The sequence below is a fragment of the Carassius carassius genome, chromosome 10 (assembly GCF_963082965.1).
Source record: "Carassius carassius chromosome 10, fCarCar2.1, whole genome shotgun sequence".
NCBI classification, from domain to species: domain Eukaryota; kingdom Metazoa; phylum Chordata; class Actinopteri; order Cypriniformes; family Cyprinidae; genus Carassius; species Carassius carassius.
The window spans coordinates 34484999-34511276 of record NC_081764.1 but is presented as its reverse complement, the minus strand read 5'-3'; the positions used below and the strand labels follow the sequence as shown (position 1 = coordinate 34511276).

The window sequence follows — 26278 nt, the reverse complement described above, 5'->3', positions numbered from 1 at the left end:
CCAAGGTCCTAGAGTCTGGAGGAAAGGTGAAGAAGCTCATAGCCCAAGTTGCTTGAAGTCCAGTGTTAAGTTTCCACAGTCTGTGATGATTTGGGGTGCAATGTCATCTGCTGCAGTTGGTCCATTGTGTTTTCTGAAACCAAAGTCACTGCACCCACTTACTAAGAAATCTTGGAGCACTTCATGCTTCCTTCTGCTGACCAGGTTTTTGAAGATGCTGATTTCATTTTCCAGCATGATTTGACACGCTGCCAAAAGCACCAAAAGCTGGTTAAATGACCATGGTGTTGGTGTGCTTGACTGGCCAGCAGACTCACCAGACCTGAACCCCAGGGAGAATCTATGGGCTATTGTCAATGTCTGGGGACTGAGGAGACAAGTTGTTAAAGTTTAGGAATAGGAATGTTGTCCCATTCTTGTCTAATAAAGGCTTCTAGTTGCTCAACTGTCTTAGGTCTTCTTTGTCCCATCTTCCTCTTTATGATGCACCAAATGTTTTCTGTGGGTGAAAGATCTTGACTGCAGGCTGGTCATTTCAGTACCCGGATCCTTCTTCTACACCGCCATGATGTTGTAATTGATGCAGTATGTGGTCTGGCATTTTCATGTTGGAAAATGCAAGGTCTTCCCTGAAAGAGATGACGTCTGGATGGGAGCATATTTTGTTCTAGAACTTGGATATACCTTTCAGCATTGATGGTGCCTTTGCAGATGTGTAAGCTGCCCATGCCACACGCACTCATGCAACCCCATACCATCAGAGATGCAGGCTTCTGAACTGAGCGCTGATCACAACTTGGGTTGTCCTTGTCCTCTTTAGTCAGGATGACATGGCGTCCCAGTTTTCCAAAAAGAACTTCAAATTTTGATTCGTCTGACCACAGAAAAGTTTTCCACTTTGCCACAGTCCATTTTAAATGAGCCTTGGCCCAGAGAAAATGCCTGCACTTCTGGATCATTCTTAGATATGTCTTCTTTTTTTTGAATCTAGAGTTTTAGTCGGAAAATGCGAATGGCACGGTGGATTGTGTTCACCAACAATATTTTCTGGAAGTATTCCTGAGCCCATGTTATGATTTCCATTACAGTAGCATTCCTGGGGCAGAAGGTCATGGGCATCCAGTATGGTTTTCCCGCCTTGACCCTTACAAACAGAGATTGTTCCAGATTCTCTGAATCTTTGGATGATATTATGCCATGTACTGTAGAAAATGATAACTTCAAACTCTTTGCAATTTTTCTCTGAGAAGCTACTTTCTGATATTGCTCCACTATTTTCCGCCGCAGCATTGGGGGAGTTGGTGATCCTCTGCCCATCTTGACTTCTGAGAGACACTGCCACTCTGAGAGGCGTTTTTTGTACCCAGTCATGTTGTCAATTGACCTAATAAGTTGCAAATTGGTCCTCCAGCTGTTCCTTATATGTACATTTAACTTTTCCGGACTCTTATTGCTATCTGTCCCAACTTTTTTGGAATGTGTAGCTCTCATGAAATCCAAAATGAGCCAATATGGCATGACATTTCAAAATGTCTCACTTTCAACATTTGATATGTTATCTATATTCTATTGTGAATAAAATATAAGTTTATGAGATTTGTAAATTATTCCATTGCTTTTTTTACTCACAATTTGTACAGTGTCCCAACTTTTTTGGAATCGGCTTTGTATTATTGGAGTTCATACTAATCCTTAATAATGTCTCTTTCCAGTCATGTCATCCTCCAGTGGCTCACTGACTGAAGAGCTTCATTGCTCTAAATGTCTGGATGTGTTCACTGATCCAGTCGGCACTCCATGTGGACACAACTTCTGCAAGACCTGTCTGAATGAACACTGGGACAACAGCCAGATCTGCAGCTGTCCATACTGTAAAGAAACATTCAAGCAAAGACCTGATCTCAAGATTAATACCACACTCAGAGAGCTCGTAGATCACTATAAAAAGAAAACTCCTGAGAAAAAGCCTGAAGTTCTGTGTGACATCTGTAAGGAAAGAAAGCTGAAAGCCCTGAAGTTGTGTCTGGTGTGTCAGAGCTCTTACTGTGAAACTCACCTGGAGCCTCATTTGAGAGTGACAGGTTTGAAGAAACACAAACTGATTGATCCTGTGAGTAATCTGGAGGACTATATATGTCATAAACATGAGAAACCTCTGGATCTCTTCTGTAGAGATGATCAGACATGTGTGTGTTCAATCTGCACTGTGAAAGACCACAAGAACCACAACACTGTTACTATAGAAGAGGAGAGTGAAGAGAAGAAGGTAGTAGTTATTATACTTTTAAAGGGCTCATATTTTGAGGAATCAGATTGTATTTCCTGTTGTGAAATAAAAGTTCATTATGAAAATCATATTGTAAATTTAATCTCTGTTACTATAAATATGTCTGTGTTGTTCTCTCTATAGACTGAACTGATTAAGACACAGAAAGACCTGCAGCAGATGATCCAGGACAGAATCAAGAAGATTCAAGACATCAAACACTCAGCAGAAGTCGGAAAAGTGCGTTTAAAATAATTTAATGAAATTAATTGTAATATTTATTATGTATCATTTACACTCGCCTAAAAGATTATTAGGAACACCTGTTCAATTTCTCATTAATGCAATTATCTAATCAACCAATCACATGGCAGTTGCTTCAATGCATTTAGGGGTGTGGTCCTGGTCAAGACAATCTCCTGAACTCCAAACTGAATGTCAGAATGGGAAAGAAAGGTGATTTAAGCAATTTTGAGCGTGGCATGGTTGTTGGTGCCAGATGGGCCGGTCTGAGTATTTCACAATCTGCTCAGTTACTGGGATTTTCACACACAACCATTTCTAGGGTTTACAAAGAATGGTTTGAAAAGGGAAAAACATCCAGTATGCGGCAGTCCTGTGGGCGAAAATGCCTTGTTGATGCTAGAGGTCAGAGGAGAATGGGCCGGCTGATTCTAGCTGATAGAAGAGCAACTTTGACTGAAATAACCACTCGTTACAACCGAGGTATGCAGCAAAGCATTTGTGCAGCCACAACACGGACAACCTTGAGTCAGATGGGCTATAACTGCAGAAGACCCCACCGGGTACCACTCATCTCCACTACAAATAGGAAAAAGAGGCTACAATTTGCATGAACTCACCAAAATTGGACAGTTGAAGACTGGAAAAATGTTGCCTGGTCTGATGAGTCTCGATTTCTCTCGAGTCAGAATTTGGCGTAAACAGAATGAAAACATGGATCCATCATGCCTTGTTACCACTGTGCAGGCTGGTGGTGTAATGGTGTGGGAGATGTTTTCTTGACAAACTTTAGGCCCCTTAGTGCCAGTTGGGCATCGTTTAAATGCCACGGCCTACCATGTTTCTGACCATGTCCAGCCCTTTATGACCCCCATGTACCCATCCTCTGATGGCTACTTAGTGCAGGATAATGCACCATGTCACAAAGCTCGAATCATTTCAAATTGGTGAACATGACAATGAGTTCACTGTACTAAAATGGCCCCCACAGTCACCAGATCTCAACCCAATAGAGCATCTTTGGGATGTGGTGGAACAGCAGCTTCGTGCCCTGGATGTGCATCCCACAAATCTCCATCAACTGCAAGATGCTATCCTATTAATATGGGCCAACATTTCTAAAGAATGCTTTCAGCACCTTGTTGAATCAATGCCACATAGAATTAAGGCAGTTCTGAAGGCGAAAGGCGGGTCAAACACAGTATTAGTATGGTGTTCCTAATAATCCTTTAGGTGAGTGTAGTTGCATTAGTTTAGTTGGGTGGCTGTGTTCCATTCTGACGGGTTCATCCCTATGCCATGATCTTTTTGAAGGGTTTACCCTCCAGAGTGAGAGTTTTGAAGGAATGAAGGGTGTAGGGGACCAAAACCGGTTCCTTGGAACACACTTATGTGTCTTCTTAAAAGATATGTCACAAATTAACTTGCAGGAGAATCACGGGAGTGAAAAGTGTACATCACTTTAACCCTTTCAGAAGAGCCCAGGCCCAGCTCCAGACTCAAATCACTGAGGCTGCTTCTTAAATTAGTGACGATGCTCTAACTATATACTATATATTTATACTCTATATATAATAATATATATATATATATATATATATATATATATATATATATATATATATAATGTACACACAAGGCTCGCAAATGTCAAAATCCCTGGTATTCTTCAGGTTTTGGTAGCCTAAACTGAATTTAACTAGCCTGAATAAAAAAGACATTGGCTAAACTTTACAGTGGACAAATTATCATGATCAGCAAAAACTAGTTACATATAGGGATGTAACGATTCACTAAACTTACGATGCTATAAATTTCACGATACAGATTACACAATACAATTTTCCTACAATTTATTTATATATTTACTTTTTTACAAAATGAGATTTAAGACAAATTATAAATGAATATGTTTCCTTTTATTATTTTTCATACAAAATGCTGCATATTTCTTTGTAAAATTGAAATGTTAAATAATAAAACTAACTTCCCAAAACAAAAACAAACAAATAACTAAACTAAAATAACTAAATAACTTATAACTAAATAACTAAAATAAATCTCTTCATATAAACAAAGGCTTTTCCTTTGCTCTTTTTAAAATCAGAGGCAACCACTGCATTTGAATTACTATCCAATAAAGATGCTAAATACATGTTATTTGGATTGCATAATTACTAAATTAGAAGCAAAAACAGATTTGGTCTGAATTTAGCTTTGTGAATGAGACAAATGTCACTCTCTGACAGCAGGTGCCGCTAATGGAACAGCAGGTATTTATAGGCTGCTTCTCCTTAAAGACAGAATGCACGGATCCAATATAGTGATGCACAGGAGATTTCTTTCTCCACTGTCAGTGTTGGCGGTAATGCATTACAAGTAACGCGAGTTACGTAATCAGATTACTTTTTTCAAGTAACTAGTACAGTAACGCATTACTTTTTAATTAACAAGAAAATATCTGAGTTACTTTTTCAAAAAAAGTAACGCCAGTTACTTTGTATTCCCATTTTTTGACTGACAAACCTCCTGTTCCCATATTGGGAGAAATCGGAAGTATGGAGGCGTTGTGTGCGCTGTGTAAATATGTTACTGTAGTTCTAGACCAAATGTGAATGTGCATTAATTCATCCCACTCACAAAAAAACAAAAAACAAAACAGATTTAGTATTCATCAAAATTAATCAAAACAGTGAAATCCAAACTCAGAATATGATGCAAACCTGCAATAACTAAATATATTAAATAACACAAATGTATCTATTCCCATTTTATTAACAGTGTCTTTGCTGCTGACCTAATGATCCAGTTCAACCATACTAATAATTAAAAATGACTTTAGATAAACTAACAATTGTGCTTCATTGTTTTTTTTTTTATTGCTGAAGAGTGTTGAACCTTCTTCTCCTGTGTTCTACTGTACAGACGTGAATTTACTTTTCCTTCAGCCTGAGGTTTATTCATTACACTTTTTGGTGTGAAAGGGCTTTTACATTTGCTATAAATAGAACTTCTTATATTAAAAACAATCAAGCCCTGCTCATATTTAAAAAGTAACGTGAAAGTAACGCAAAAGTAATGTAACACATTACTTTCCATAAAAAGCAACTAAGTAACGTATTTAGTTACTTTTTTAGGGAGTAACGCAATATTGTAAGGCATTACTTTTAAAAGTAACTTTCCCCAACACTGTCAACACATCAACACTGTATACGCTCACTTAAGACATAACCGACTGCTTTTATGAGAATACTTGCAGAGACAATTATTTTGAGAATTGGGAATCAATTCTGTGTACATACATTGTCTGAAAACCCGGCTCTCTTTGCAGGCTTTGAATGAGTGCGCGCAGAAACCAGCGCACTAGCTCCAAATGCACACAAATGTTTTAAAACACTTGAATGTTTCAAATAAATCAGCAAGACTTAGAAACAAGTGCAAACTATTAACTACGATTCATTTCACCACTACAAGCACCGGTGCACAGGTGTGCCTGGGTATAAAGGGGTCCTGGTTACACTCAGTGAGGCGGAGCGACGCCCTATTGGCAAGACCTGTCACGGAGGCTAAGACCGGCAATTGTATGGCACGTCTCTGCCATTTTGTGATCGCTACCTGGAAGCGATACCAAACCATCAGACATAAACGGTTCAAGTATTCCCTGGCATTTTGTCATATATGCTGTTGCGACCATGGGCGCTCCAATTGAAACAACACCAGAGGCGGGCACAGGGGCCGCGGGCTTCACGGAAAAGGAATTTCTAGGTAATTGCGCCCTTAAACTCTTTGCTCTAAGCTCCTTGCTTTCCAGTGCCCTTTTTCCAATCAGTAGTTACAAGGAGAATCGAATATACTTGAAGGGCTCCTAAGGGGATGCTTAACTTGGTTCTGCGAGATACCATTCACCATCGGAGGGTTCACGTGAGACTGAGAGTGACATTTAATTCTGAATGCTCAAGACTTGTGTATGAGTTCCCACTCATCAACCAGAACAGCCCAATGAGATGCAGTTTTAACACCACGTTCTGTAATATACATGGCAACTGTCAGAAAGTGTATTTTTATACTGTTCTAATAGAATTAGATCAATCAAATTATCCAAGGTTACAATATTTGTTGACAAACGCCAACAATTAAACTGCAAGGTTAAGTCTCTAACGAATTCAACCTGCGTTCATAAATTTAGCTGTCTGCAACCGAGAAGGAAGAGGTTTCAACCTCAGATTCACCTAATGGCGGGACCAAACGCAAATTATTGGCAACAGTTGGCTTGGACGAATAGACTTAGGCACCTCCAACCACAAGCCTACACAGCAAATTTTTGGAGTTAAAAAAATCAGGAGTTAGGCAAAAAAGTGTGAAAGAGTTAGATTTATGGAGTATATTTTTTAACTCTGACTGCAGTTTGTGTTATGGGAAACTCCCTGGCTGTGTTTTACTTTGGAGTTCATTAACTGGTGTTCAGGAGCATGTTTTAACACCACATATGGAGTTAAATGTTAAGAAGTGCGCCATGACACAACCCTGGTTCTGCAGCACAAAGGACTTCTACTTCGTTGTGAGGTAGGTAAAAGCATATTTATATATAAATAAACTTCTAAAATGTTTGTTATTTTTTGACAGAAACATGTTTTGTCGAAACTGTTACGTTATATACTATTTACTGATGTCAATGATCGTGGTGAATTTGGTGTTGAATGTACTCGTTTCTCGGTTTTGCCGAGTTTTGTGGGGTTTTTTTTATTTTGTAGAAGTGAATGAGCTAACATTACTTAATCGTCTTTCCATTCTCCATGTTTCTGAAAATGAGTGTTTTGCCGTGGTGAAATTAAAGTGATGGCTCAGCTCAAGAAACATCCTTAATGTTCAGCTTCCTTAAACTAATGCCGACAAAGTAATATCTTTCATCCAGTAATCCAGCCTTATTTCTGTCAGATAGCCGTATGTTTGCGTCCGTTATGGAATAACTCACGGTCAGAAACTGCATCTTGGTAGTAAAAACACAGCATGGTTTTGCAGCGCACAGTGTCACAAACAGAATGAGGCGATCCACCGGAAAATGAATGAAAAATAGGCGGAAGATAGTTTATTTGAATTTGGCGCTCTCTCCTGAGAGCTGGTGACGCGCTCTGACGCACCTGTCAGCTGATGGAGGTGGAACTTATAGCGATCGCCTTTTTCTTTCTTTCTTTTAATTTTAGAGAGTTTTTATATATGTGAGAGTGTGTTTTATATTGAATGTGAATGTATGTGCATGATTACCATCTGTTTGAGTGCAAATCAGCCCAAATCAGCTCGCTATTATTGAATGGTCACGGCTATCAAAGTGAACGCGTCTATATGAATAGAGAGAGTGGATTATTTACTTCGGCACATTTGTGTTATTACCATCTGTATAAGTGGCCATCAGCAATTATTTGCATCGTAATTCATTGTAAAATATGCATCTCTAGCAATCTCAGGATGTTCTATATTGGCAAACAAAGTTAAATCTTTTTTTTATTTTTCTTATTATTCTTATTTTTCTTACTCAAATTATTCTTATTGTATTTTTCTAGTGCTCAAATAAATCATTTATATGATGTCTAAGTTTCTGTCTAGTGTTTTATAATTGAAAAAAACTATGCAGTGGTATGTTTACTGACTAAATAGTTTGTAGAAGCCTTCAATACTATTGGGAAATATATTTTCTTATATTTTCTTATATTTGGGGGGTGGGGGGTGTAGACATAGTCTCATAAAAATATTTGCAGGAGTCTCATTTTTCATTATATTTTATTCAGATTTGAAATAGAAACTCATGAGACATGTGGCTTTCAACCCATTACTTTTCTAGATTGCTCCAGGACTCATTTCATGTATTTTTATATCAAATAAAAAAATATTTAAGAGTGGTAAAAAAAATTCAAGGCACTTCAGTGTCTATAACTTTTAATATTTTTGAGCATTATCAAATCTGGTTGATAAAAAGTGAAGCCCAAAGGGTCTTCTTTCTAAAGACACCACAATTATGTTTGTAACACACTGAAGTAGGAAACTATTACAATTATAAGTTAGGTAGAGCACTTTCAGCTGTGAGTCCCATAATGGGGGGGTGCTGGCTAACAGGTTAATGTGGTTACTAAACTGCAGTGTCTACACTGGCTATAGTTGTGAGACGTGAAAGTGTAGGTCTGCGATGTTTTGAATTGTAACAGCTGATAAATACATTTAGTCATGACCCATGAGAGTGCCTGGGTTTCAGCTGAAACAATTTTTTTTTGGCATTCTCAAGCACACTAACATTAGCTGTTATCTTAAGTTTATTTATTTATTTATTTATTTTTCTTTGATGTCAGGTAACGATTTTGATAAAAGTGCAACATGGAGCAAAGATGTAAAACTGCAAGATGTTTGTTTCTCAGATTTTACCAGTACAGTTGAGTTATGTTTATTATTCCGTAAATAAAGAGTAAGTAACAGTAATTGTAATTTTTGTAAATAATATGTTAATGTTATGGTGTGATCCAGCAGAAGTGGATGAGGATGTCTTTCCAGAACTTGCAACAGAACTTTAAAAAAATTTTAGATAATTTTTAGATCTTGTGGACTCATTTTGTCTTTGCATACATTGGACTTGATTTTATCACTTGGTTTTCATATACGTAATGTGGAAATTGCTGATACCCTTTCACTGAGATTGGAGGAGAGCCGAGAGGCAATGGAAAAAAGATAAACTTCAAGTTTCTTATGAGATTGTTAAAGACTGTTTGATTAATTATCAACGTGAAGTTAAGGCATCTAAAGTGCAGTATTTTTCTGATTTAATAGGTATTCTTATTATCAAAAAGTTTTTATTTAGTACAATAAACTCTGTATTAAATCCATTAACATGCACCTATCCAGAACCTACTAAAGAAGTAGGCTACCTGTGATAACCTTTAAAAAATATATATATCAGTAAGATCAAGATAATCAGAGCTAGTATTCAGCCTTCCTCTGACTATTCTTTAGACTCTTCTTTGAGGTCTGCATTCTTCTCTGACTTTGAGCCAGTTTCACTATCTAATTTAGTAAACCTAGTCCAGCATTTAAAACCTACAAACTGTGCTTTAGATGTCATTCCTTCACGTCTTCAAGTTTTAGATGTTGTAGGCCCAAACATTGTAAGTATTATAAATAGTAGCCTAGTAAATGGTATAGTTCCATCTTGCCTAAAACATGCTATAATACATCCTTTTTTTGAAAAAGGTAAAAAATAAAAAACGTTTAGGGGAAGTCGTGGCCTAGTGGTTAGAGTATGACTCCTAACCCTAAGTTTAGTGGGTTCGAGTCTTGGGTCAGCAATACCATGACTGAGGTGCCCTTGAGCAAGGCACTGAACCCCCAACTGCTCCACGGGTGTTGCAGCATAAATGGCTGCCCACTGCTCCGAGTGTGTGTTCACTGCTGTGTGTGCACTTTGGATGGGTTAAATGCACAGCACAAATTCTGAGTATGGGTCACCATACTTGGCTGTATGTCACGTCACTTGAAAAAGCTTAGACTGGATCCTTTAGTTTTAAATAACTATCGCCCCCATTTCCAAGCTCCCTTTTTTATCCAAAATATTATAGAAAGTTGTTTATCATCAGCTCATCTCATTCTTAAATAAAAAATTTGTGTTGGATAAATTTCAGTCTGGTTTTAGATCAAAGTATAGTACAGAGACTGCCCTTTTAAAAGAACACAATGAGTTAATGCTCGCTTCCAATTCAGGAAAGGGTGCCATTTTGATTGTTCTTATGCAGCGTTTGACATGGTTGTTCATGACCTCCTTTTAAATCTATTAAGAAGTTCTATAGTTCAGTTGGGCAATTACTTTTCTGAATCTGCAGCTTCTTTTTGTGGGGTTCCCCAAGGATCAATTTTGGGGCCCTTTTATTTTCTTTATATATGCTTCCGCTTGGTTTTATTTGTCGGAAATACAATGTTGCGTACCATTTTTATGCAGATGATGCACAACTCTATCTTACACTGAATGCAGTTGATTTAGATGAGTTGGGTGATTTGATGACTTGCTATTATGAGATTAAGTTATGGATTGCACAGAACCTTTTAACAGTTAAATGATGCTAAAACAGAATGTCTAATATTTGGCCCTATTATACTGTCCTTACATGTGTTAACCGGTCTAGGTCTTATTGTCGCAAATATGCATAAGTAAGAAACCTGGCAGTGGTCTTCCAATCAGAGCTTAAATTTAATAAGCAAATGAAATGGTAAAGGTGGGATATTTTCAGTTAAGAAATATCACAAAAATAAAAAACGATTCTGTCGTTTCAATATTTGAAGCGTGTTATAAATGCTTTTATCAAGTCAAGATTGAATTACTCAAATTCGTTGTATTTGGGGATTCCCACTGTTCTGCTGAATCATCTTCAAGTATTACAAAACGCAGCAATCAGACTGCTGACTGGGACCAAGAAACAGGTCAGTGTTTTTCCAGTGCTAGATTCGTTACATTGGCTTCCGGTTAATTTTAGAGTTCAATTTAAGGTTTTACTTTGTTTTTAAAGCCTTGCATGGTCCAGCACCAGAATATATTTCGGACATGATCCAGTTTATTCTCCGACACAGCCATTGAGGTCATCTCAAAAAATGTTTGCCCCAAAATCCCGCTTAAAGTCAAAAGTAGATTGTGCCTTTTCGATTGCAGCACCTCGCCTCTGGAATGACCTGCCACTGGAAATTAGATGTTGTACATCATTAGGTAATTTTATAACACTTTTAAGAGGGCACTTACTTGCCAGGGCATTTGATGTGAAATAGTTGGTGTATATCCACCTTGGAACATATGATAGTTTTGCAGACGCAGCTCTTAGATTATATTTACATTTCTATGACATTCAGAGCAACAAATGCTTTCTCGAGTGGTGTATAAAGACTGTGTAATGTAAATTCCACTACAGATTCTTCCCGAACCTCAGTGATCAGCTGATGTACTACAAAGTATTGATGATCATTTCCTAACCACTAAAGGAAACCCTCAACCATATCTTCTTGCCTCAGGGACTTCAAAAGCATAGGTTTCCACCTTTTACGTTGTCTTGGACACAAAAGTTTTGCCTTGTCAGTCATGTACATCTTTGGGTACTTTTGACGAGCTGTTCAGTGTGAAATATCATGATGCTCTATCCAGCCTGTACACATTTTTGCAGACAACGATGTACAAAATTGTTATAGATACAACTGAAGAAACTCCAAAAGTCAATCAGACCAATTCATGGAACGGTGTCCATGTCCAAACTTGTTTCCTTGTTTCTTCAACTGATGTATAAGTGTCTTCCTCAGGTTACACAATCCTATACTGCACTACTTTTTAAAAAAATATATATATATAAACCTGCAGGCTTGGTTTTATGTGTTGTTGGCAATGTTTTATACAAATTGGTTGCATGTATTAAATGTTAATCTTTTCTGTTAGATTTTACAGTATTTTATGACCGCCAGTATTTTTGAAGTGTATCCATGCATTTCCAAACCTAATCTATGGATCTGCTCAAATAAAAGCAGTAAGTCAAGAGTATGGCATTCAGTGTAGTCATTTTTACCAAAAAAATTGTATTGTGTTAAATGTGTTGACTGATAAGGAATTCATATTATAATTAACTAAATTTTAGAGTTACAATTACTCTCCATAGGATTAGTATTTAACTCTGAAAAAGTGTTAAAAAGAGAAGTGTTATTTTAACTCTGTTTTGGAGTTTATTTGGTCACACATGTACACTCAGATTGAGTTGATTTTAACTACCAGGGAGTTTATTCCAAAGACCAGAGTTTGCTGTGTACCGTCTTTAAGTCCAGGCGTTGTTGTTTAACCTGAACACGCTGTCGCTCGAAGCGTTGAGTGCTTTCTTCAAGCTCTTGTTCCAAACGCACTTTTTACATTCCAAACGCCGTTTTTCGCATTGAGTCTTGCGCTGCAAAAGCAATAATTATTTCTGTTGCTCAAACAAGAGGGGTGCTTGAGACAGGTAGCGAAGTTTGCCTTAATGATCTGCTTCAACCCCTCTTTAGACCTTTTTTGAAGTGCGGATAGCTCAATTTCGTAATGCATGGCTAGTTCTAAAAGCTGTTCTGTAGTCATTTGTATCTAACAATTCATCCGACGAAGTCTGAATAAATACTTCAACGACGGTGGCCATAGTCAGACTGCAAATAAACAATTTCAAAACGGAGGAATATAAAAACATTTCAAGGCAATTCAAAACGAATTAAAAAAAAAAAACTCACACATGCTCTGCGAAAAATTTATATCTCCTGCTACGATTTAACAAATGACTCTACCAGAGCCTGTTGCAGAAATTTAACCACCCCTTACCTAATTGTCCCCCAGCCCCTATAAGTAATGTAGACTCTTCAGCTGGCCCAAGACCGGATATTTATGCACTCGATCCCGCAAGTTTGTAAAGACTACCCCTTGTTAATCTACCTTCTCATGTCCCAACAAATAAAATGCAAAGCACTTACCAAAAGTCTGAATTAATCAAAATATATAAAAACATTACTTCACCCAAAGACTAAGAGATCTCACGCCAAATATGGATTTTTAAGGACTTTTGGTAAGTGCTTTGCACTTTATTTGATGGTGGATGAGGAGGTCCGAATCTTGCCAGAAGGCATTCGATGCAGTTAAAGCACTGCTAACCTCGGCACCTGTCCTGGTGGCGCCCCAGTTATGGAAGGCATTTAAAATATTGGTTGATGCCAGCAAAGTGGGAGCAGGCGCCGTGTTGGTCCAAGAGGATGATGCGGGAATAGAGCATCCCATTTGTATTTTCTCATGTAAATTTAACAGTTTTCAACTAAACTATTCCGTAATCCAGAAAGGGGCGCTTGCCTTGATTTGGGCTCTCCAGCAATTCGAAGTGTAGGTGGGAGCAGATAGCTCACCTGTGATCGTTCACAGTGATCACAACCCACTCACGTTGTTGCACTCTCTTAAGAACCCCAACCAGCGGCTCATACATTTGAGCCTATTTCTCCAGCCTTACCACTGAGAAATATGGCAACTTAAGGGCACTGAAAACACATTAGATGATGCATTGTCCAGGGCTCCTAGTTATAAAACATCATTAAGGTTTGTATGCGACTGTAGGTCCATGGGCATGTATTTTTCATTCCTTTGTCATGTCACCCTACCAGGATAAATATGTAAGATAACATATGCATACAAGTTCTTTAAAGGCCTTTAATGTTATTTGTTGGTACCTTTACAGAATCTTTTAGTTCCCTGTCTTTAGGGGGAGGCAGAGCGATTCCCTATTAGCAACACTTGGTGCGGAGGCTAAGACCGGTGATCGCGTGGCATGTCTTTGCCGTTTTCATTCGTTTTTTGTAGATGAGAACTTAAAATAAAATTGACTTTGAAGCGTTACCCCTGTTGCCTACCCTCCTTACTTGTTATTCCCCACTGAGGGCGGAACATTGTTGCCATGGCACAAAGAGCGCTCCATTCATAATCATTAACATTAAAAAAGCTGTCACTCATCTTAGTTCATAGCAATCTCACAAAGATAGGTTATTATCATTAAAGTTCTCTACGCTGCACAATAAGTCTCTTATTTACATTGCTTCACAACTTTGTTATAATTAGATGATTCCTGCTGAACACAATACCTGAAAAAAAAAAACATTGTAACATAAAACGCCTCTGATTCAAGAAATCAACAGATATGTCTGTGATTGGCTACATTGCTCAACGCTGCAAAAACACATTGAAACGGTGATCAATCAAAGCGCAAACCATAACGCACTGGATAGTTTTCCAATTCTACAATAAAATGCCATCAATACAACTTTAACTGAGGGTGCTTTTGATTTAATTTGAGAGTGCTTAGCCCCCTGGTAGAACTGGGCATGGGAGAGCCCTATGAGGTATTGAGAAGCACCCTGTAAGGGAAACAGGTCAATTTAGCTCAAAGGGAATCATTTAAGATTGTAAAGGGAATTCGGACAGAATCACTGTTTTACAGCTGATCACTGAGTCAGCCAGCGATTCATTGAATGAGCCATATAACATCAACCCTTCATGGATATATACATCCAAAATATACTGTAGTGAAAACACTATTTATTAGCACAGTAAAAAGATTGGTAGTTTAAGACATTAACTTGTAAATCCCAAGTTTATAGCAATATGTGCAATTGTATAGACCTTAACATCCATCAATCACTTAATTAACTCTTGCACTGAGTTCCTCAGTGAGGTTAAAATTTATATTGAATGCACCAGTTCAGCTAGAATCTGGAGGTTGTACTTGCCTTGCCTTTTGTTAAGGGATTCCCTTTTTTATGTTGTTGCAGAAAGGGGTTTCCCAAGTTTGCTGATTGGCTGGAAGTTCAGTGGTTGTTCATGGTGAAGTCTTGGACTTTGGCTGAAGTTGAAAGTCAGGACCTCGGTTTAACGTCTCATCCGAAGGACGTTGCTTGTTGACAGAATAGTGTCCCCATCACTACACTGGAGCGCTAGGACCCACACAAACCACAGGGTGAGCACCCCCAGCTGGCCTCACTAGCACCTTTTCCAGCAGCAACCTAGTTTTCCCAGGAGGTCTCCCATTCAGGTGCTGACCAGGCTCAGCCCTGCTTAGCTTCAGTGGGCAACCGTTCTTGGGCTCCATGGTGATATGGCTGCCGGTGTCCTGAGTATTTAAACTGTGCTTTTTGACACACCCCAAATAGTGTCATGACCAATTAGACACTGTCTTAGCTGGGGGTGTTGCTATGTTTCTCCTCCCAACACATAAATCAACGTGTTATATTATCAGTCACATGGTCAGAATGTTCCTGCTCTTGCAGAGTATAATTTTGAAGAATTGATTTGAAAAAAATGTTTCAAGCAAGAAGATTGAAACACACATATACTAAACATGAAATTGGTCAAAAGGTCTAGAAGGAACCTGGTCTTTGTCCTGGGTGGGGGAAACCAGTCCAAGGAAGTATGTAGCTCATGATTTCTATTATGGATTTACATGTGATAGTCAGGCTGTGCATCTCTTTGACCATAAATCTTGGTTAATCATTAATCCCAAACCTAAATTTAACAATAGTCAATAAGTGTTCTTTGTCTGTGCTTCAGACTCGTTGTGCCAGGGTATCCTGGACAGGTTTATGATGGGGTCTAACGTCATAAAGGGCCTCTTTGTGGAATTTGTCTCTTTGGGGGTTCAACCATGTTCTTGATTGAATCTTAAAATATCTGATTCACTCTGATACCCTACAACCTGTATATGAAGATTAAACTGTTACACCAGTAGATGGCGACAAATGACGTCTTTATTGCTAAATCATTGATTTTGATTCATTTACTCAAATGATTAATTTAAAAACAGGAATGAATCACCATTACAGTTTGTTGCAGTTTTGTTTGAAACTAGTATTTTTGGTGGTCGAAACAAATACAAACAAGGTAACTACAATAATCTTTCTAAAATGTAAGTTACTTAATATTTACTATTTTATTGTTGCACACTTGCAAGTTGCAATAACGCTTTTGGTCTGAATATCAACATGACTGATTGAAAAACACAGTGCAAACGGTGCAGGATGAAGTTTATACTTCAGTTAAGAAATTTTGAAACCATTTAAAAACACTGAAGTATGAGCAACGGTAACGTTGATTTTTGACTTAGTAAAAACTGCTAATAATTTGTTGACTTCTGGTTGACCAGAGAAACATTGAGAAGGAGAAAGCAGCTCATGTCGAGCTCTTCACTGGTCTCATCCGCTCCATTGAGAGATGTCAGACTGAACTGCTGGAGATGATGGAGGAGCAGCAGAAAGCAGCAGAGAAACAGGAGGAAGAGCTGATTGAAGAGCTGGAGCAGGAGATCTCTGAGCTAAAGATGAGAAACTCTGAGCTGGAGCAGCTCTCACACACTGAAGATCTCCTCCATCTCCTACAGGTCAGTCAACATGTTCTCTCTGATCAATCATAATGCAGGATATGACATGCTGAAGGATTTCTCCTCTCTTCTGCTGTAGGTTTACTCATCCCTGTGCAGCCCTAGAAACACCAGGAACTGGTCTGAGATCAGTATGAAGACTCATGACAGTCTGGAGACTCTGAGGAGAGCTCTGACTCAACTGAAGGACACAATAGATGAGAAACTAACACAAACTGGTACATCAATACATACATTAATCTGAGAGAAAATTGATCATGTATTCAATTCTTAAAATATGCGATCTGATGATGTTTTATCGTCATTACTCTCTACAGAGCTGAAGTGGATGCAGCAGTATGCAGGTACAGTGTGCTGTCTGCACTACACTAGTTTACATTTATACACTCACAGCTTCATTACTGCACTAAAATCTAATTACACACTGGGTTAAATATTGAAAACATAAGTTTTACAAAATATCTGCACTGTGAAGTTGTGATTGATATTCTGTTTTCTCAGTGGATGTGACTCTGGATCCTGATACAGCTCATCCTGATCTCATCCTTTCTGATGATGGAAAAAAAGTGAGAGATGGAGACATTGATCAGAAACTCCCAGACAAACCAGAGAGATTTGACTTGTGTGTAAATGTCCTGGGAAAGGAGGGATTCTCATCAGGGAGATTTTATTTTGAGGTGCAGGTGAAAGAAAAGACTAAATGGGATTTAGGAGTGGCCAGAGAATCCATTAACAGGAAGGGAATGATCACAGTGAGTCCCAGTAATGGACAATGGACTGTGTGGCTGAGGAATGGAAATGAATATAAAGCCTGTGATGATCCTCGTGTCTCACTGTCTCTGAGAGTGAAGCCGCAGCGGGTCGGTGTGTTTGTGGATTATGAGGAGGGTCTGGTCTCCTTTTATGATGTGGAGTCCAGCTCTCATATCTACTCTTTCACTGGTCAGTCTTTCACTGAAAAACTCTATCCATTATTTAGCCCATGCACAAATGATGGAGGTAAAAACTCAAGCCCGCTGATCATCACACCTGTCAATTATAATAAATGAATTTACACTCCTAATATAAAATAATGATTAAAATAATGACTACTATTTTTCACCCATAATTTATTCCTAAAATCAGTGAGAAATGATAGCTGATTAACAAGAGTGTAGAAGAACCTAACCCTGATTTTAAGCCTAAAACAGATATTTCCTGAACTGTTATATCTCAATGCTGATTCTGATCAACAAGGATGTTGATCCAGGAACATGTTGTACTTGGTGAAATCACGCTCACCTTTTTATTATTAGTTTTTAAAATTTTGTATTTAGATATTTATATATTTTTAATGTAAATATATGATGCTTGTTCAATAAATTCTTCATAAATATTCATGCATTTTTTCCCTTTCATCTCCACCTGACAAAATTAAATTGCCTGTAAAATATAAAAAAAACTAAACTATGGAAACGTTAATATCAAGGTAGTGGCTCCTCTACAGAATGTTTTGTGATATTATTGTAGTACATCAGCTGGTAATTCCTTGATATACCGTGTATCATAGATCTCCATGATTACTATATTCATATACCATGGTATGTACATGGTACTTTACGGTACCTAAAAATACCATGATATTATGATCATGGTAGGATCCAAAAACATGATATTACCATGGTATCAAGATAATGTTAAATTAATCTTAATTTTACTAATTATTGCAAGCTTTTACTCTCTCGTTAACCCTTTCATATGAGATGCTATTTTACTAATGCATTAATTAGCACTCGCAACTGATTCCATCTCTCCATTTGGGACAATTTAACATAGAGGGATTCATTTTATAAATATTCTATATATTGATCCCAGAAATAATGTTTAATAAATAAATTATTATTTACTGTAGTTTATTCAACAGTTAAATTTACTGAAAAACATACCAGTGACTGACCATACTTAATCTAAAAACACTATTGTACTGATCAGTGATCTCATCAGAATTTTATGTCTTCAGAATGTCTTTGCCTTCATTTATTTTATCACATTCATTTCGATATATTAAGAACTCAGAAGTTATTAAGGGTCCCGTTCTTCGTGATCCCATGTTTAGTTAGTGTGTAATGTTGTAGTTAGAGTATAAAAAATATCTGTAAAATTCTAAAGCTCAAAGTTCAATGCCAAGCGAGATATTTTATTTAACAGAATTCGCCTACAAAAAACGACCCGTTTGGACTACATCCCTCTAGTTTTTTGACTAACCTCCGCCCACATGAACACACAAAAAGGGGGCGTGGTCTTGTTGCGCTCTGACAGAGAAGTTATTTTAATCTTGGAGTCCAATCACCTTTGTTTGGGCTTCCCAGGGACGCTGTACTTGGAGATTAATGGTTACAATTTATGTTTAACTCGGTTCCCGAAAATTATAATCCACATGTAAAACTATGTGCAGTAATTTTGTTGAGGACAGTGAGCTGAGGACAGCTTCCTCAATCTTAATCAGTTTAATGCCGGATTCGCACAAAGATTATTCTTGAAAGATGGAGCAGTTCCCTCTTTGTCTGATTATTACACAAAGGGCAACGCTGTTTAGCTTTGTTAACTAGATGTTAGGGCTGTGCCAAAAAAAATCGAATGCAATTTTCATTCGCATCTCGTCAGTAAAAACGCTCCTGTGATTATAAGTACATCTCCAGCACATGCTCCTGCCAACTTGCTTCTCAAAACTAGCCCAATCACGTTTCCAGGAGGGCCGCGCGCGCTCAGCTGCTGTCGAATCACAACACAGGAACTGCTGGCCCAATCAGAACTCGTTACGTATTTTTGAAGGAGGGACATCATAGAACAAAGAAGTCATCAGCCCGTTTTTATGACAGTGAAAACAGCGGTATACAGATAGGTGAATTGTGTGAAAAATATTGTGTTTTTTTACACGCGATACATTACACATGTTATATTGCAGACTGTAAACACAATCAAAGCTTAAAAAAAGCACGTAAAATGGGACCTTTAAACGTTCAACATGTAATGACACAGCAGCACCACCATAGGCAGCAGAGCACTGCGTTCAGCTTTAACATCTTCACATCAGCATCAACTGCACAGCAAACAGTGAACCAGTGACAGAGCTGAACATTACTGAACATGAGCTCGGACAGCCAGCAGCTTTCAGCTTTCTGTGAGAAGAAATCATCAGAGACACCAAAACAGAGTTTCTTAGACCGCACCTAGATGACTGATGAAATGCACTGGCCCACAATTCTGTCTGTTTCTCTCACACCTGTAGAGGCTGTATTGATCATTTGGTCTGAAACCCCAAAGGTCGTTTGTTCAAGCAGCGGATTATGACCTATAGTCAAGTCAAGTCACCTTTATTTATATAGCACTTTAAACAAAATACATTGCGTCAAAGTAAATGAACAACATTCATTAGGAAAACAGTGTGTCAATAATGCAAAATGACAGTTAAAGGCAGTTCATCATTGAATTCAGTGATGTCATCTCTGTTCAGTTTAAGTTCTGTTCTGTTCAGACAGCAGCAAGAAACCAAAACTCCATCGGTGACAGAATGGAGAAAAAAACCTTAGGAGAAACCAGGCTCAGTTGGGGGGCCAGTTCTCCTCTGACCAGACGAAACCAGTAGTTCAATTCCAGGCTGCAGCAAAGTCAGATTGTGCAGAAGAATCATCTGTTTCCTGTGGTCTTGTCCTGGTGCTCCTCTGAGACAAGGTCTTTACAGGGGATCTGTATCTGGGGCTCTAGTTGTCCTGGTCTCCGCTGTCTTTCAGGGATGTAGAGGTCCTTTCTAGGTGTCAATCCACCATCTGGTCTAGATAGGTACTGGATTTGGGTGACTGCAGTGACCCTCTGATCTGGACACAGACTGAATCCGGTTACGGTTTACCTAATTAATGCAGCCTAAAAATCCTTTAACGGATTTGTATATTAAAGCATATTAGTATGTTATGTGTAAGCCAGGTTAAAGAGATGGGTCTTTAATCTAGATTTAAACTGCAAGAGTGTGTCTGCCTCCCGAACAATGTTAGGTAGGTTATTCCAGAGTTTAGGCGCTAAATAGGAAAAGGATCTGCCGTCCGCAGATTATTAAATTGCCTGAGTTTTGAGAGCGTAGTGGACGTAGAGGATGTTAAAGGAGCTCATTCAAATACTGAGGTGCTAAACCATTCAGGGCTTTATAAGTAAAAAGCAATATTTTAAAATCTATACGATGTTTGATAGGGAGCCAGTGCAGTGTTGACAGGACCGGGCTAATATGGTCATACTTCCTGGTTCTAGTAAGAACTCTTGCTGCTGCATTTTGGACTAGCTGTAGTTTGTTTACTAAGCGTGCAGAACAACCACCCAATAAAGCATTACAGTAATCTAACCTTGAGGTCATAAATGCATGGATTAACATTTCTGCATTTGACATTGAGAGCATAGGCCGTAATTTAGATATATTTTTGAGATGGAAAATGCAGTTTTACAAATGCTAGAAACGTGGCTTTCTAAGGAAAGATTGCGATCAAATAGCACACCTAGGTTCCTAACTGGAATAAAGAAATAAAATAAGTCCTCTGTAACATCGTAACATCTCAGCCCTCTAAATAGGCATAGGCTCATTTAGCCTATAGACCAACGCACCAATAAAAACAAGTTTTTTAAACAAATTAAATTAAGATAAATTTTAAATTAAGATGGGTATTTGGCAATAACGAAATTAAGATAAAGGCTCCGCCGGATTTACCTCACCACTAACAGCTGACATTTAATAAAAGAATAATGCCAACATTAGTGTATATACTCTGTCCACATTATGCATTTAATACTCAATGAACATTTAGTTATCATTTGAAAAACCTTTAATCACAGAGATTAGGCTAAGCCTACATGTTTTTGTCACGACCGGGACACAGGAAAACACAGCGATAGATCCAAATGCAGATATGTCCTTTATTAGGAGTAATCCAAATCGTAAACAGTCCAGGCAGGGGTCAAAACCAAGGTAGCAATCCAACAACATAAACAGACATAGACACAAGGGCAATAACAAGACTACGAATTTGTCGTGATAACTATAAGGACTCCATGACACATACTAAGACAGACAGGATATAAATACACAGGGAAATGACAACGCTGATGGGGAATTGGCTGAGTGCAATGATTAATGAATAGTGACAGCTGAGTGCAATGAGAAGACAGAGATCGTGGGGAATGTCTGGAAATCCTCACATATACCATTTTTCTCTAAGAAGGAATATAATTGTGAGGATACCACCTTTTATATTATAAATTATAGACCACGCTGAGATTGGTCTATAATTAACTAGTTCTTTGGGGTCAAGTTGTGGTTTTTTGATGAGAGGCTTAATAACAGCCAGTTTGAAGGTTTTGGGGACATATACTAATGACAATGAGGAATTTATAATACTCAGAAGAGGATCTATGACTTCCGGAAGCACCTCTTTTAGGAGCGTTTTTGTATTTTCTAGTTCGGGAAACAAACACAGTCTCTATAGTGTGATATCTAGGTGAAAGAGTCTCTATGTGCTGAGAATTAACTGACCTCTGAATTAACTAGCCAGCACTTTTAAATTTGCAAAGATGTCAGGCGCTCTGGCTCCCGGTAAACATTTGACTATGGTGGCTGGTGTCTCTATATTCATGTTCCGTAAATTGAATCACCAATAACTAGAGCACTTTCATCAGGTTTCTCAGTGGGTGCATCACTGAGTGGGGAGAACCTGTTTAATGTTTTGATCGGAACAGAAGAGCGGTGTTTTGACCCACGACTACGCTGCCTCACCGTCACCCAGTTGCCCTGCTGCTGGGGCTCTGTTTCCGGAACCGAACAATGTACAGGAATCCCTGAGCTAGACGCATCCAAAGCCGTATCTAGAGCCCTAACATTTTTACTGTCCTCAATTAAAGTTTGGATGCGTGTCTCTAATTCTGAAATCTTCTCTGTCAGCCTAACTATTTCCCTGCATTTATCACATGTGAATCCCTCATCTGCGACAGAGATAGATAAACTGTACATGTGGCAAGAGGTGCAAATAACAATAGCAGGAGAAGCCATGACTCACCGTGCTTGATGAAATATTCTTACTGCGGTTGTTTGATGAACTTGTGAAAAACTGGAGCGAGAGAGAGGAGAGGCGAAAAGAAAACAGCGATAGGTTCGAATGAAAACGCTAATGACAAGCTAACGAGTGCTAACGCTTTGCAGGTGTACTGCACTCATGGATATAAAATAAAAGTCAACGATCAAAATTAATCTGATAAGATTGATCGATAATATCAGAAATATTGTGTGAATTAAGTTATATTTTATCACTTTTATCACAAACAGAGAGTGATAGTAAGATAAAGATTCTAGAGAAATAAATAAATATAAACAGCTACACGGAGCTACGATTAGCAACAGAAGGCCAACAGGAAGTAGAGGTAAAAAACTGTCCAACACTGGACTTCAAGCAACTTATGAGCTTCTCCACTGCTCCTCCAGACTCTAGGACCTTGGTTTCCAAATGAAATACAAAACTTGCTCTCATCTGAAATGAGGATTTTGGACCACTGGGCAACAGTCCAGTTCTTCTTCTCCTTAGCCCAGGTAAGACACCTCTGAAGTTGTCTGTGGTTCAGCAAATTCCTTGACACATCTGTGTGTGGTGGCTCTTGATGCCTTGACTCCAGCCTCAGTCCATTCCTTTTGATGTTCACTCAAATCCTTGAATCGATTTTTCTTGACAATCCTCATAAGGCTGCGGCTCTCTCGGTTGGTTGTGCATCTTTTTCTTCCATACTTTTTCCTTCCACTCAACTTTCTGTTAACATGCTTGGATACAGCACTCTTCTTTGGCAGTGAATGTTTTTGGCTTACCCTCCTTGTGTAGGGTGTCAATGACGTGTCAATGAACTGTCAGATCAGCTGTCTTCACCATGATTGTGTAGCCTAGTAAACCAAACTGAGAGACCATTTTGAAGGCTCAGGAAACATTTGCAGGTGTTTTGAGTTGATTAGCTGATTTGCATGTCACCATATTCTAATTTGTTGAGATAGTTAATTGTTGGGTTATTGTTAAATGAGAGCCAAAATCATCACAATTAAAAGAACCAAAGTCTTGAACTACTTGTGCAATGAATTTATTTAATACACAAGTTTCACAATTCGAGTTGAGTTACTGAAATAAATGAACTCTTCCAAAACATTTTAATTTATTGAAATGCACCTGTATGTATAGCTCTTTGTACTCTCTTTAATATTAACAGCAGGTCATAGTCCAGATTGTAAGTGAGTTTATGAGTCACTCACTGTGTTTTAAATTAATGATTGTCTTCCCTTTACTACCACTTCTTACATGAGACTTAAACACTTTGATGTAAATACTGATTTGGCTTGATCCAATTTGTTTAAAGTCTGAAAAAGATAAAACAACTTATACTATATTAAAAAATATGTTTTTTAGGCTTGAAGAGATGGCAATGGCAGAATCTTCACCAACATCAACAAAATCAAGTAAACCCAGGGGACTACATTTTGACAATAAATTACCATGTAAGTCAAGTCAGAAAAACACTGAGTTTATGAACTTGACATTTCTCAAATAATATGTAATATGTATAGCAGATAATAATATAATTTCAATTTGAAACGATAATAATGGTTTATGTATTAACTTATTTGGTAAGTGGTCGTGCAATGAACTTCATATTAGGTTTCTGATCAGCTTTTCTGGGTTGATTTAGCAGTAATGACCAGCTGAATGATCTCAATTCATATTTAGGTTTATCCAAAGTCTCCACTCTTTGTCTCTAGACACTTTTTACATTCAAAAAGCTTTATGAGGTCCTTAATGGGATTCATTAAAAATATTATTGGAGTTCATACAAATCCCAAATAATGTCTCTTTCCAGTCATGCCATCCTCCATTAGTTCACTGACAGAGGAGCTTCAGTGCTCTATATGTCTGGACGTGTTCACTGATCCAGTCAGCACTCCATGTGGGCACTACTTCTGCAAGACCTGTCTGAATGAACACTGGGACCACAGCCAGATCTGCAGCTGTCCATACTGTAAAGACACATTCAAGCAAAGACCTGATCTCAAGATTAATACCACACTCCGAGAGATTGTAGATCACTATAAAAATAAAAGTCCTGAGAAAAAGCCTGACGTTCTGTGTGACATCTGTGAGGAAAAAAGGCTGAAAGCCCTGAAGTTGTGTCTGGTGTGTCAGAGCTCTTACTGTGAAACTCACCTGGAGCCTCATTTGAGAGTGACAGGTTTGAAGAAACACAAACTGATGGATCCTGTGAGTAATCTGGAGGACTATATATGTCAGAAACATGAGAGTCCTCTGCATCTGTTCTGTAGAGATGATCAGACATCTGTGTGTTTGATCTGCTCTGTGAAAGACCACGAGAACCACAACACTGTTCCTATAGAAGAGGAGAGTCAACAGAAGAAGGGAGAGGTTATACCTTTAAAGGGCTCATATCATGAGGAATTTGATTTTATTTCCTTTTGTGAAATAAATGTTCATGATGAAAACATATTGTAAATTTAATCTCTGTTATGATAAACGTGTCTGTGTTGTTCTCTCTATAGACTGAGCTGATGAAGACACAGAAAGACCTGCAGCAGATGATCCAGGACAGAATCAAGAAGATTCAAGACATCAAACACTCAGCAGAAGTCAGAAAAGTGAGTTTAAAATAATGTAATGAAATAAATTTAAATATTTATTATGTATCACTTAGTTGCTTTAGTTTAGTAGGGTGGCTGTCCATTCTGAAGGGTTCATCCCTGTGCCCTGATCTTTTTGAAGGGTTTACCCTCCAGAGTAAGAACTTTGAAGGAATGAAGGGTGTAGGGACCAAAAACGGTTCCTTAGTACACACTTCTGCATTATCTTCAAACATCTGTGTCACAAATTAAACATGCAGAAGAATCATGGGAATGAAAAGTCTTCATTACTTTAACCCTTTCAGAAGAGCCCAATGAAGTATTGAGAAGCACACTTTGTTTTAGTGGGGATCTTACTGTGACTCTTTCTGAAGGTTACATTCTTACACCAGTAGGTGGTGACAAATGACAAATGTTTTTATGGCTGAGTCATTGATTTTGAATCATTTGCTCAAATGATTCATTTAAAAATAGCAATGAATCACCACTACAATTTTTTTGAAGTTTTGTTTGAAACTAGTATTTTCGGTGGTCGAAATATATAAAAAAAAAGGCAACTGACAATAATTTGTCTAAAATGTAAGTTACCTAATATTAGGGTTGGGAACTGAGAACCGGTTCTTATTTAAAACCAGTTCTGTTCTTTGAAAAGAACTGGTACCGTGAGCAATTTTTACGTTTTGGTTCAGAAAATGGTTCTGGTGTGACACTTGACCAACTGCGATGAGCACCGGGCTTCTGCCGGTGTTCTGACGATTCTGCATTTCCCGTAAAGGATATCACAAAGCAAATAACAGAAACACTGCCCTGCCTCTTTAATTACTGAGTACATTGATTCCAATGACATGGATTCCGCAGACGCGCTGTGCCGTGTCCGTCTTTTACTAACAAACACATCATTTTCCACAACTGTACACGCACTCGAGCCATTGACAACTGTGCATGTTGTTTTGTCTGACTGTACATGTGCAGGCACCTGCCGCCACTAAATTACATTATATTTGTCCCATATTGTCATCAATATTACCTTTACATTTAGTCATTTAGCAGATGCATTTATCCAAAGCGACTTACAAATGAGGACAATGGAAGCAATCAAAATCAACAAAAGAGCAATGATATACAAGTGCTATAACAAATCTCTGTTAGCTTAATGCTGTACACATA

At 38.2% G+C, this 26278-nt stretch overlaps 2 protein-coding genes across 5 annotated transcripts in view; both read left to right on the top strand.

Moving 5' to 3' along the window:
- LOC132152212 (E3 ubiquitin-protein ligase TRIM7-like) overlaps window positions 1-26278 on the top strand; it is a 145074-nt gene that overhangs the window by 56998 nt on the left and 61798 nt on the right. The gene's annotated exons all lie outside the window — the stretch shown is intronic.
- LOC132152215 (E3 ubiquitin-protein ligase TRIM39-like) lies at window positions 1709-17489 on the top strand. 3 transcript variants are annotated; one of them, XM_059561023.1, is made up of 6 exons: window positions 1709-2266; window positions 2411-2506; window positions 16204-16437; window positions 16517-16655; window positions 16755-16781; window positions 16939-17489. In XM_059561023.1, exons 1-6 carry the CDS (start codon window positions 1715-1717, stop codon window positions 17484-17486), a joined length of 1596 nt encoding a protein of 531 aa, XP_059417006.1. In that variant the 5' UTR covers window positions 1709-1714; the 3' UTR covers window positions 17487-17489. The 3 variants fall into 3 exon arrangements, with proteins under 3 accessions (XP_059417006.1, XP_059417003.1, XP_059417004.1); XM_059561020.1 differs by having other exon boundaries at window positions 1714-2266; window positions 16270-16437; XM_059561021.1 differs by having other exon boundaries at window positions 1714-2266; window positions 16517-16642; window positions 16733-16781.

What these genes read in the sequence shown, in the direction of transcription:
- LOC132152215 (XM_059561021.1), top strand. Translation starts at nt 1,715, where the DNA reads ATGTCATCCTCCAGTGGCTCACTGACTGAAGAGCTTCATTGCTCTAAA. An exon ending in ACTCAGCAGAAGTCGGAAAA is followed by an intron (nt 2,507 to 16,203) that starts GTGCGTTTAAAA and finishes CTGGTTGACCAG; the next exon opens with AGAAACATTGAGAAGGAGAA. An exon ending in ATCTCCTCCATCTCCTACAG is followed by an intron (nt 16,438 to 16,516) that starts GTCAGTCAACAT and finishes CTTCTGCTGTAG; the next exon opens with GTTTACTCATCCCTGTGCAG.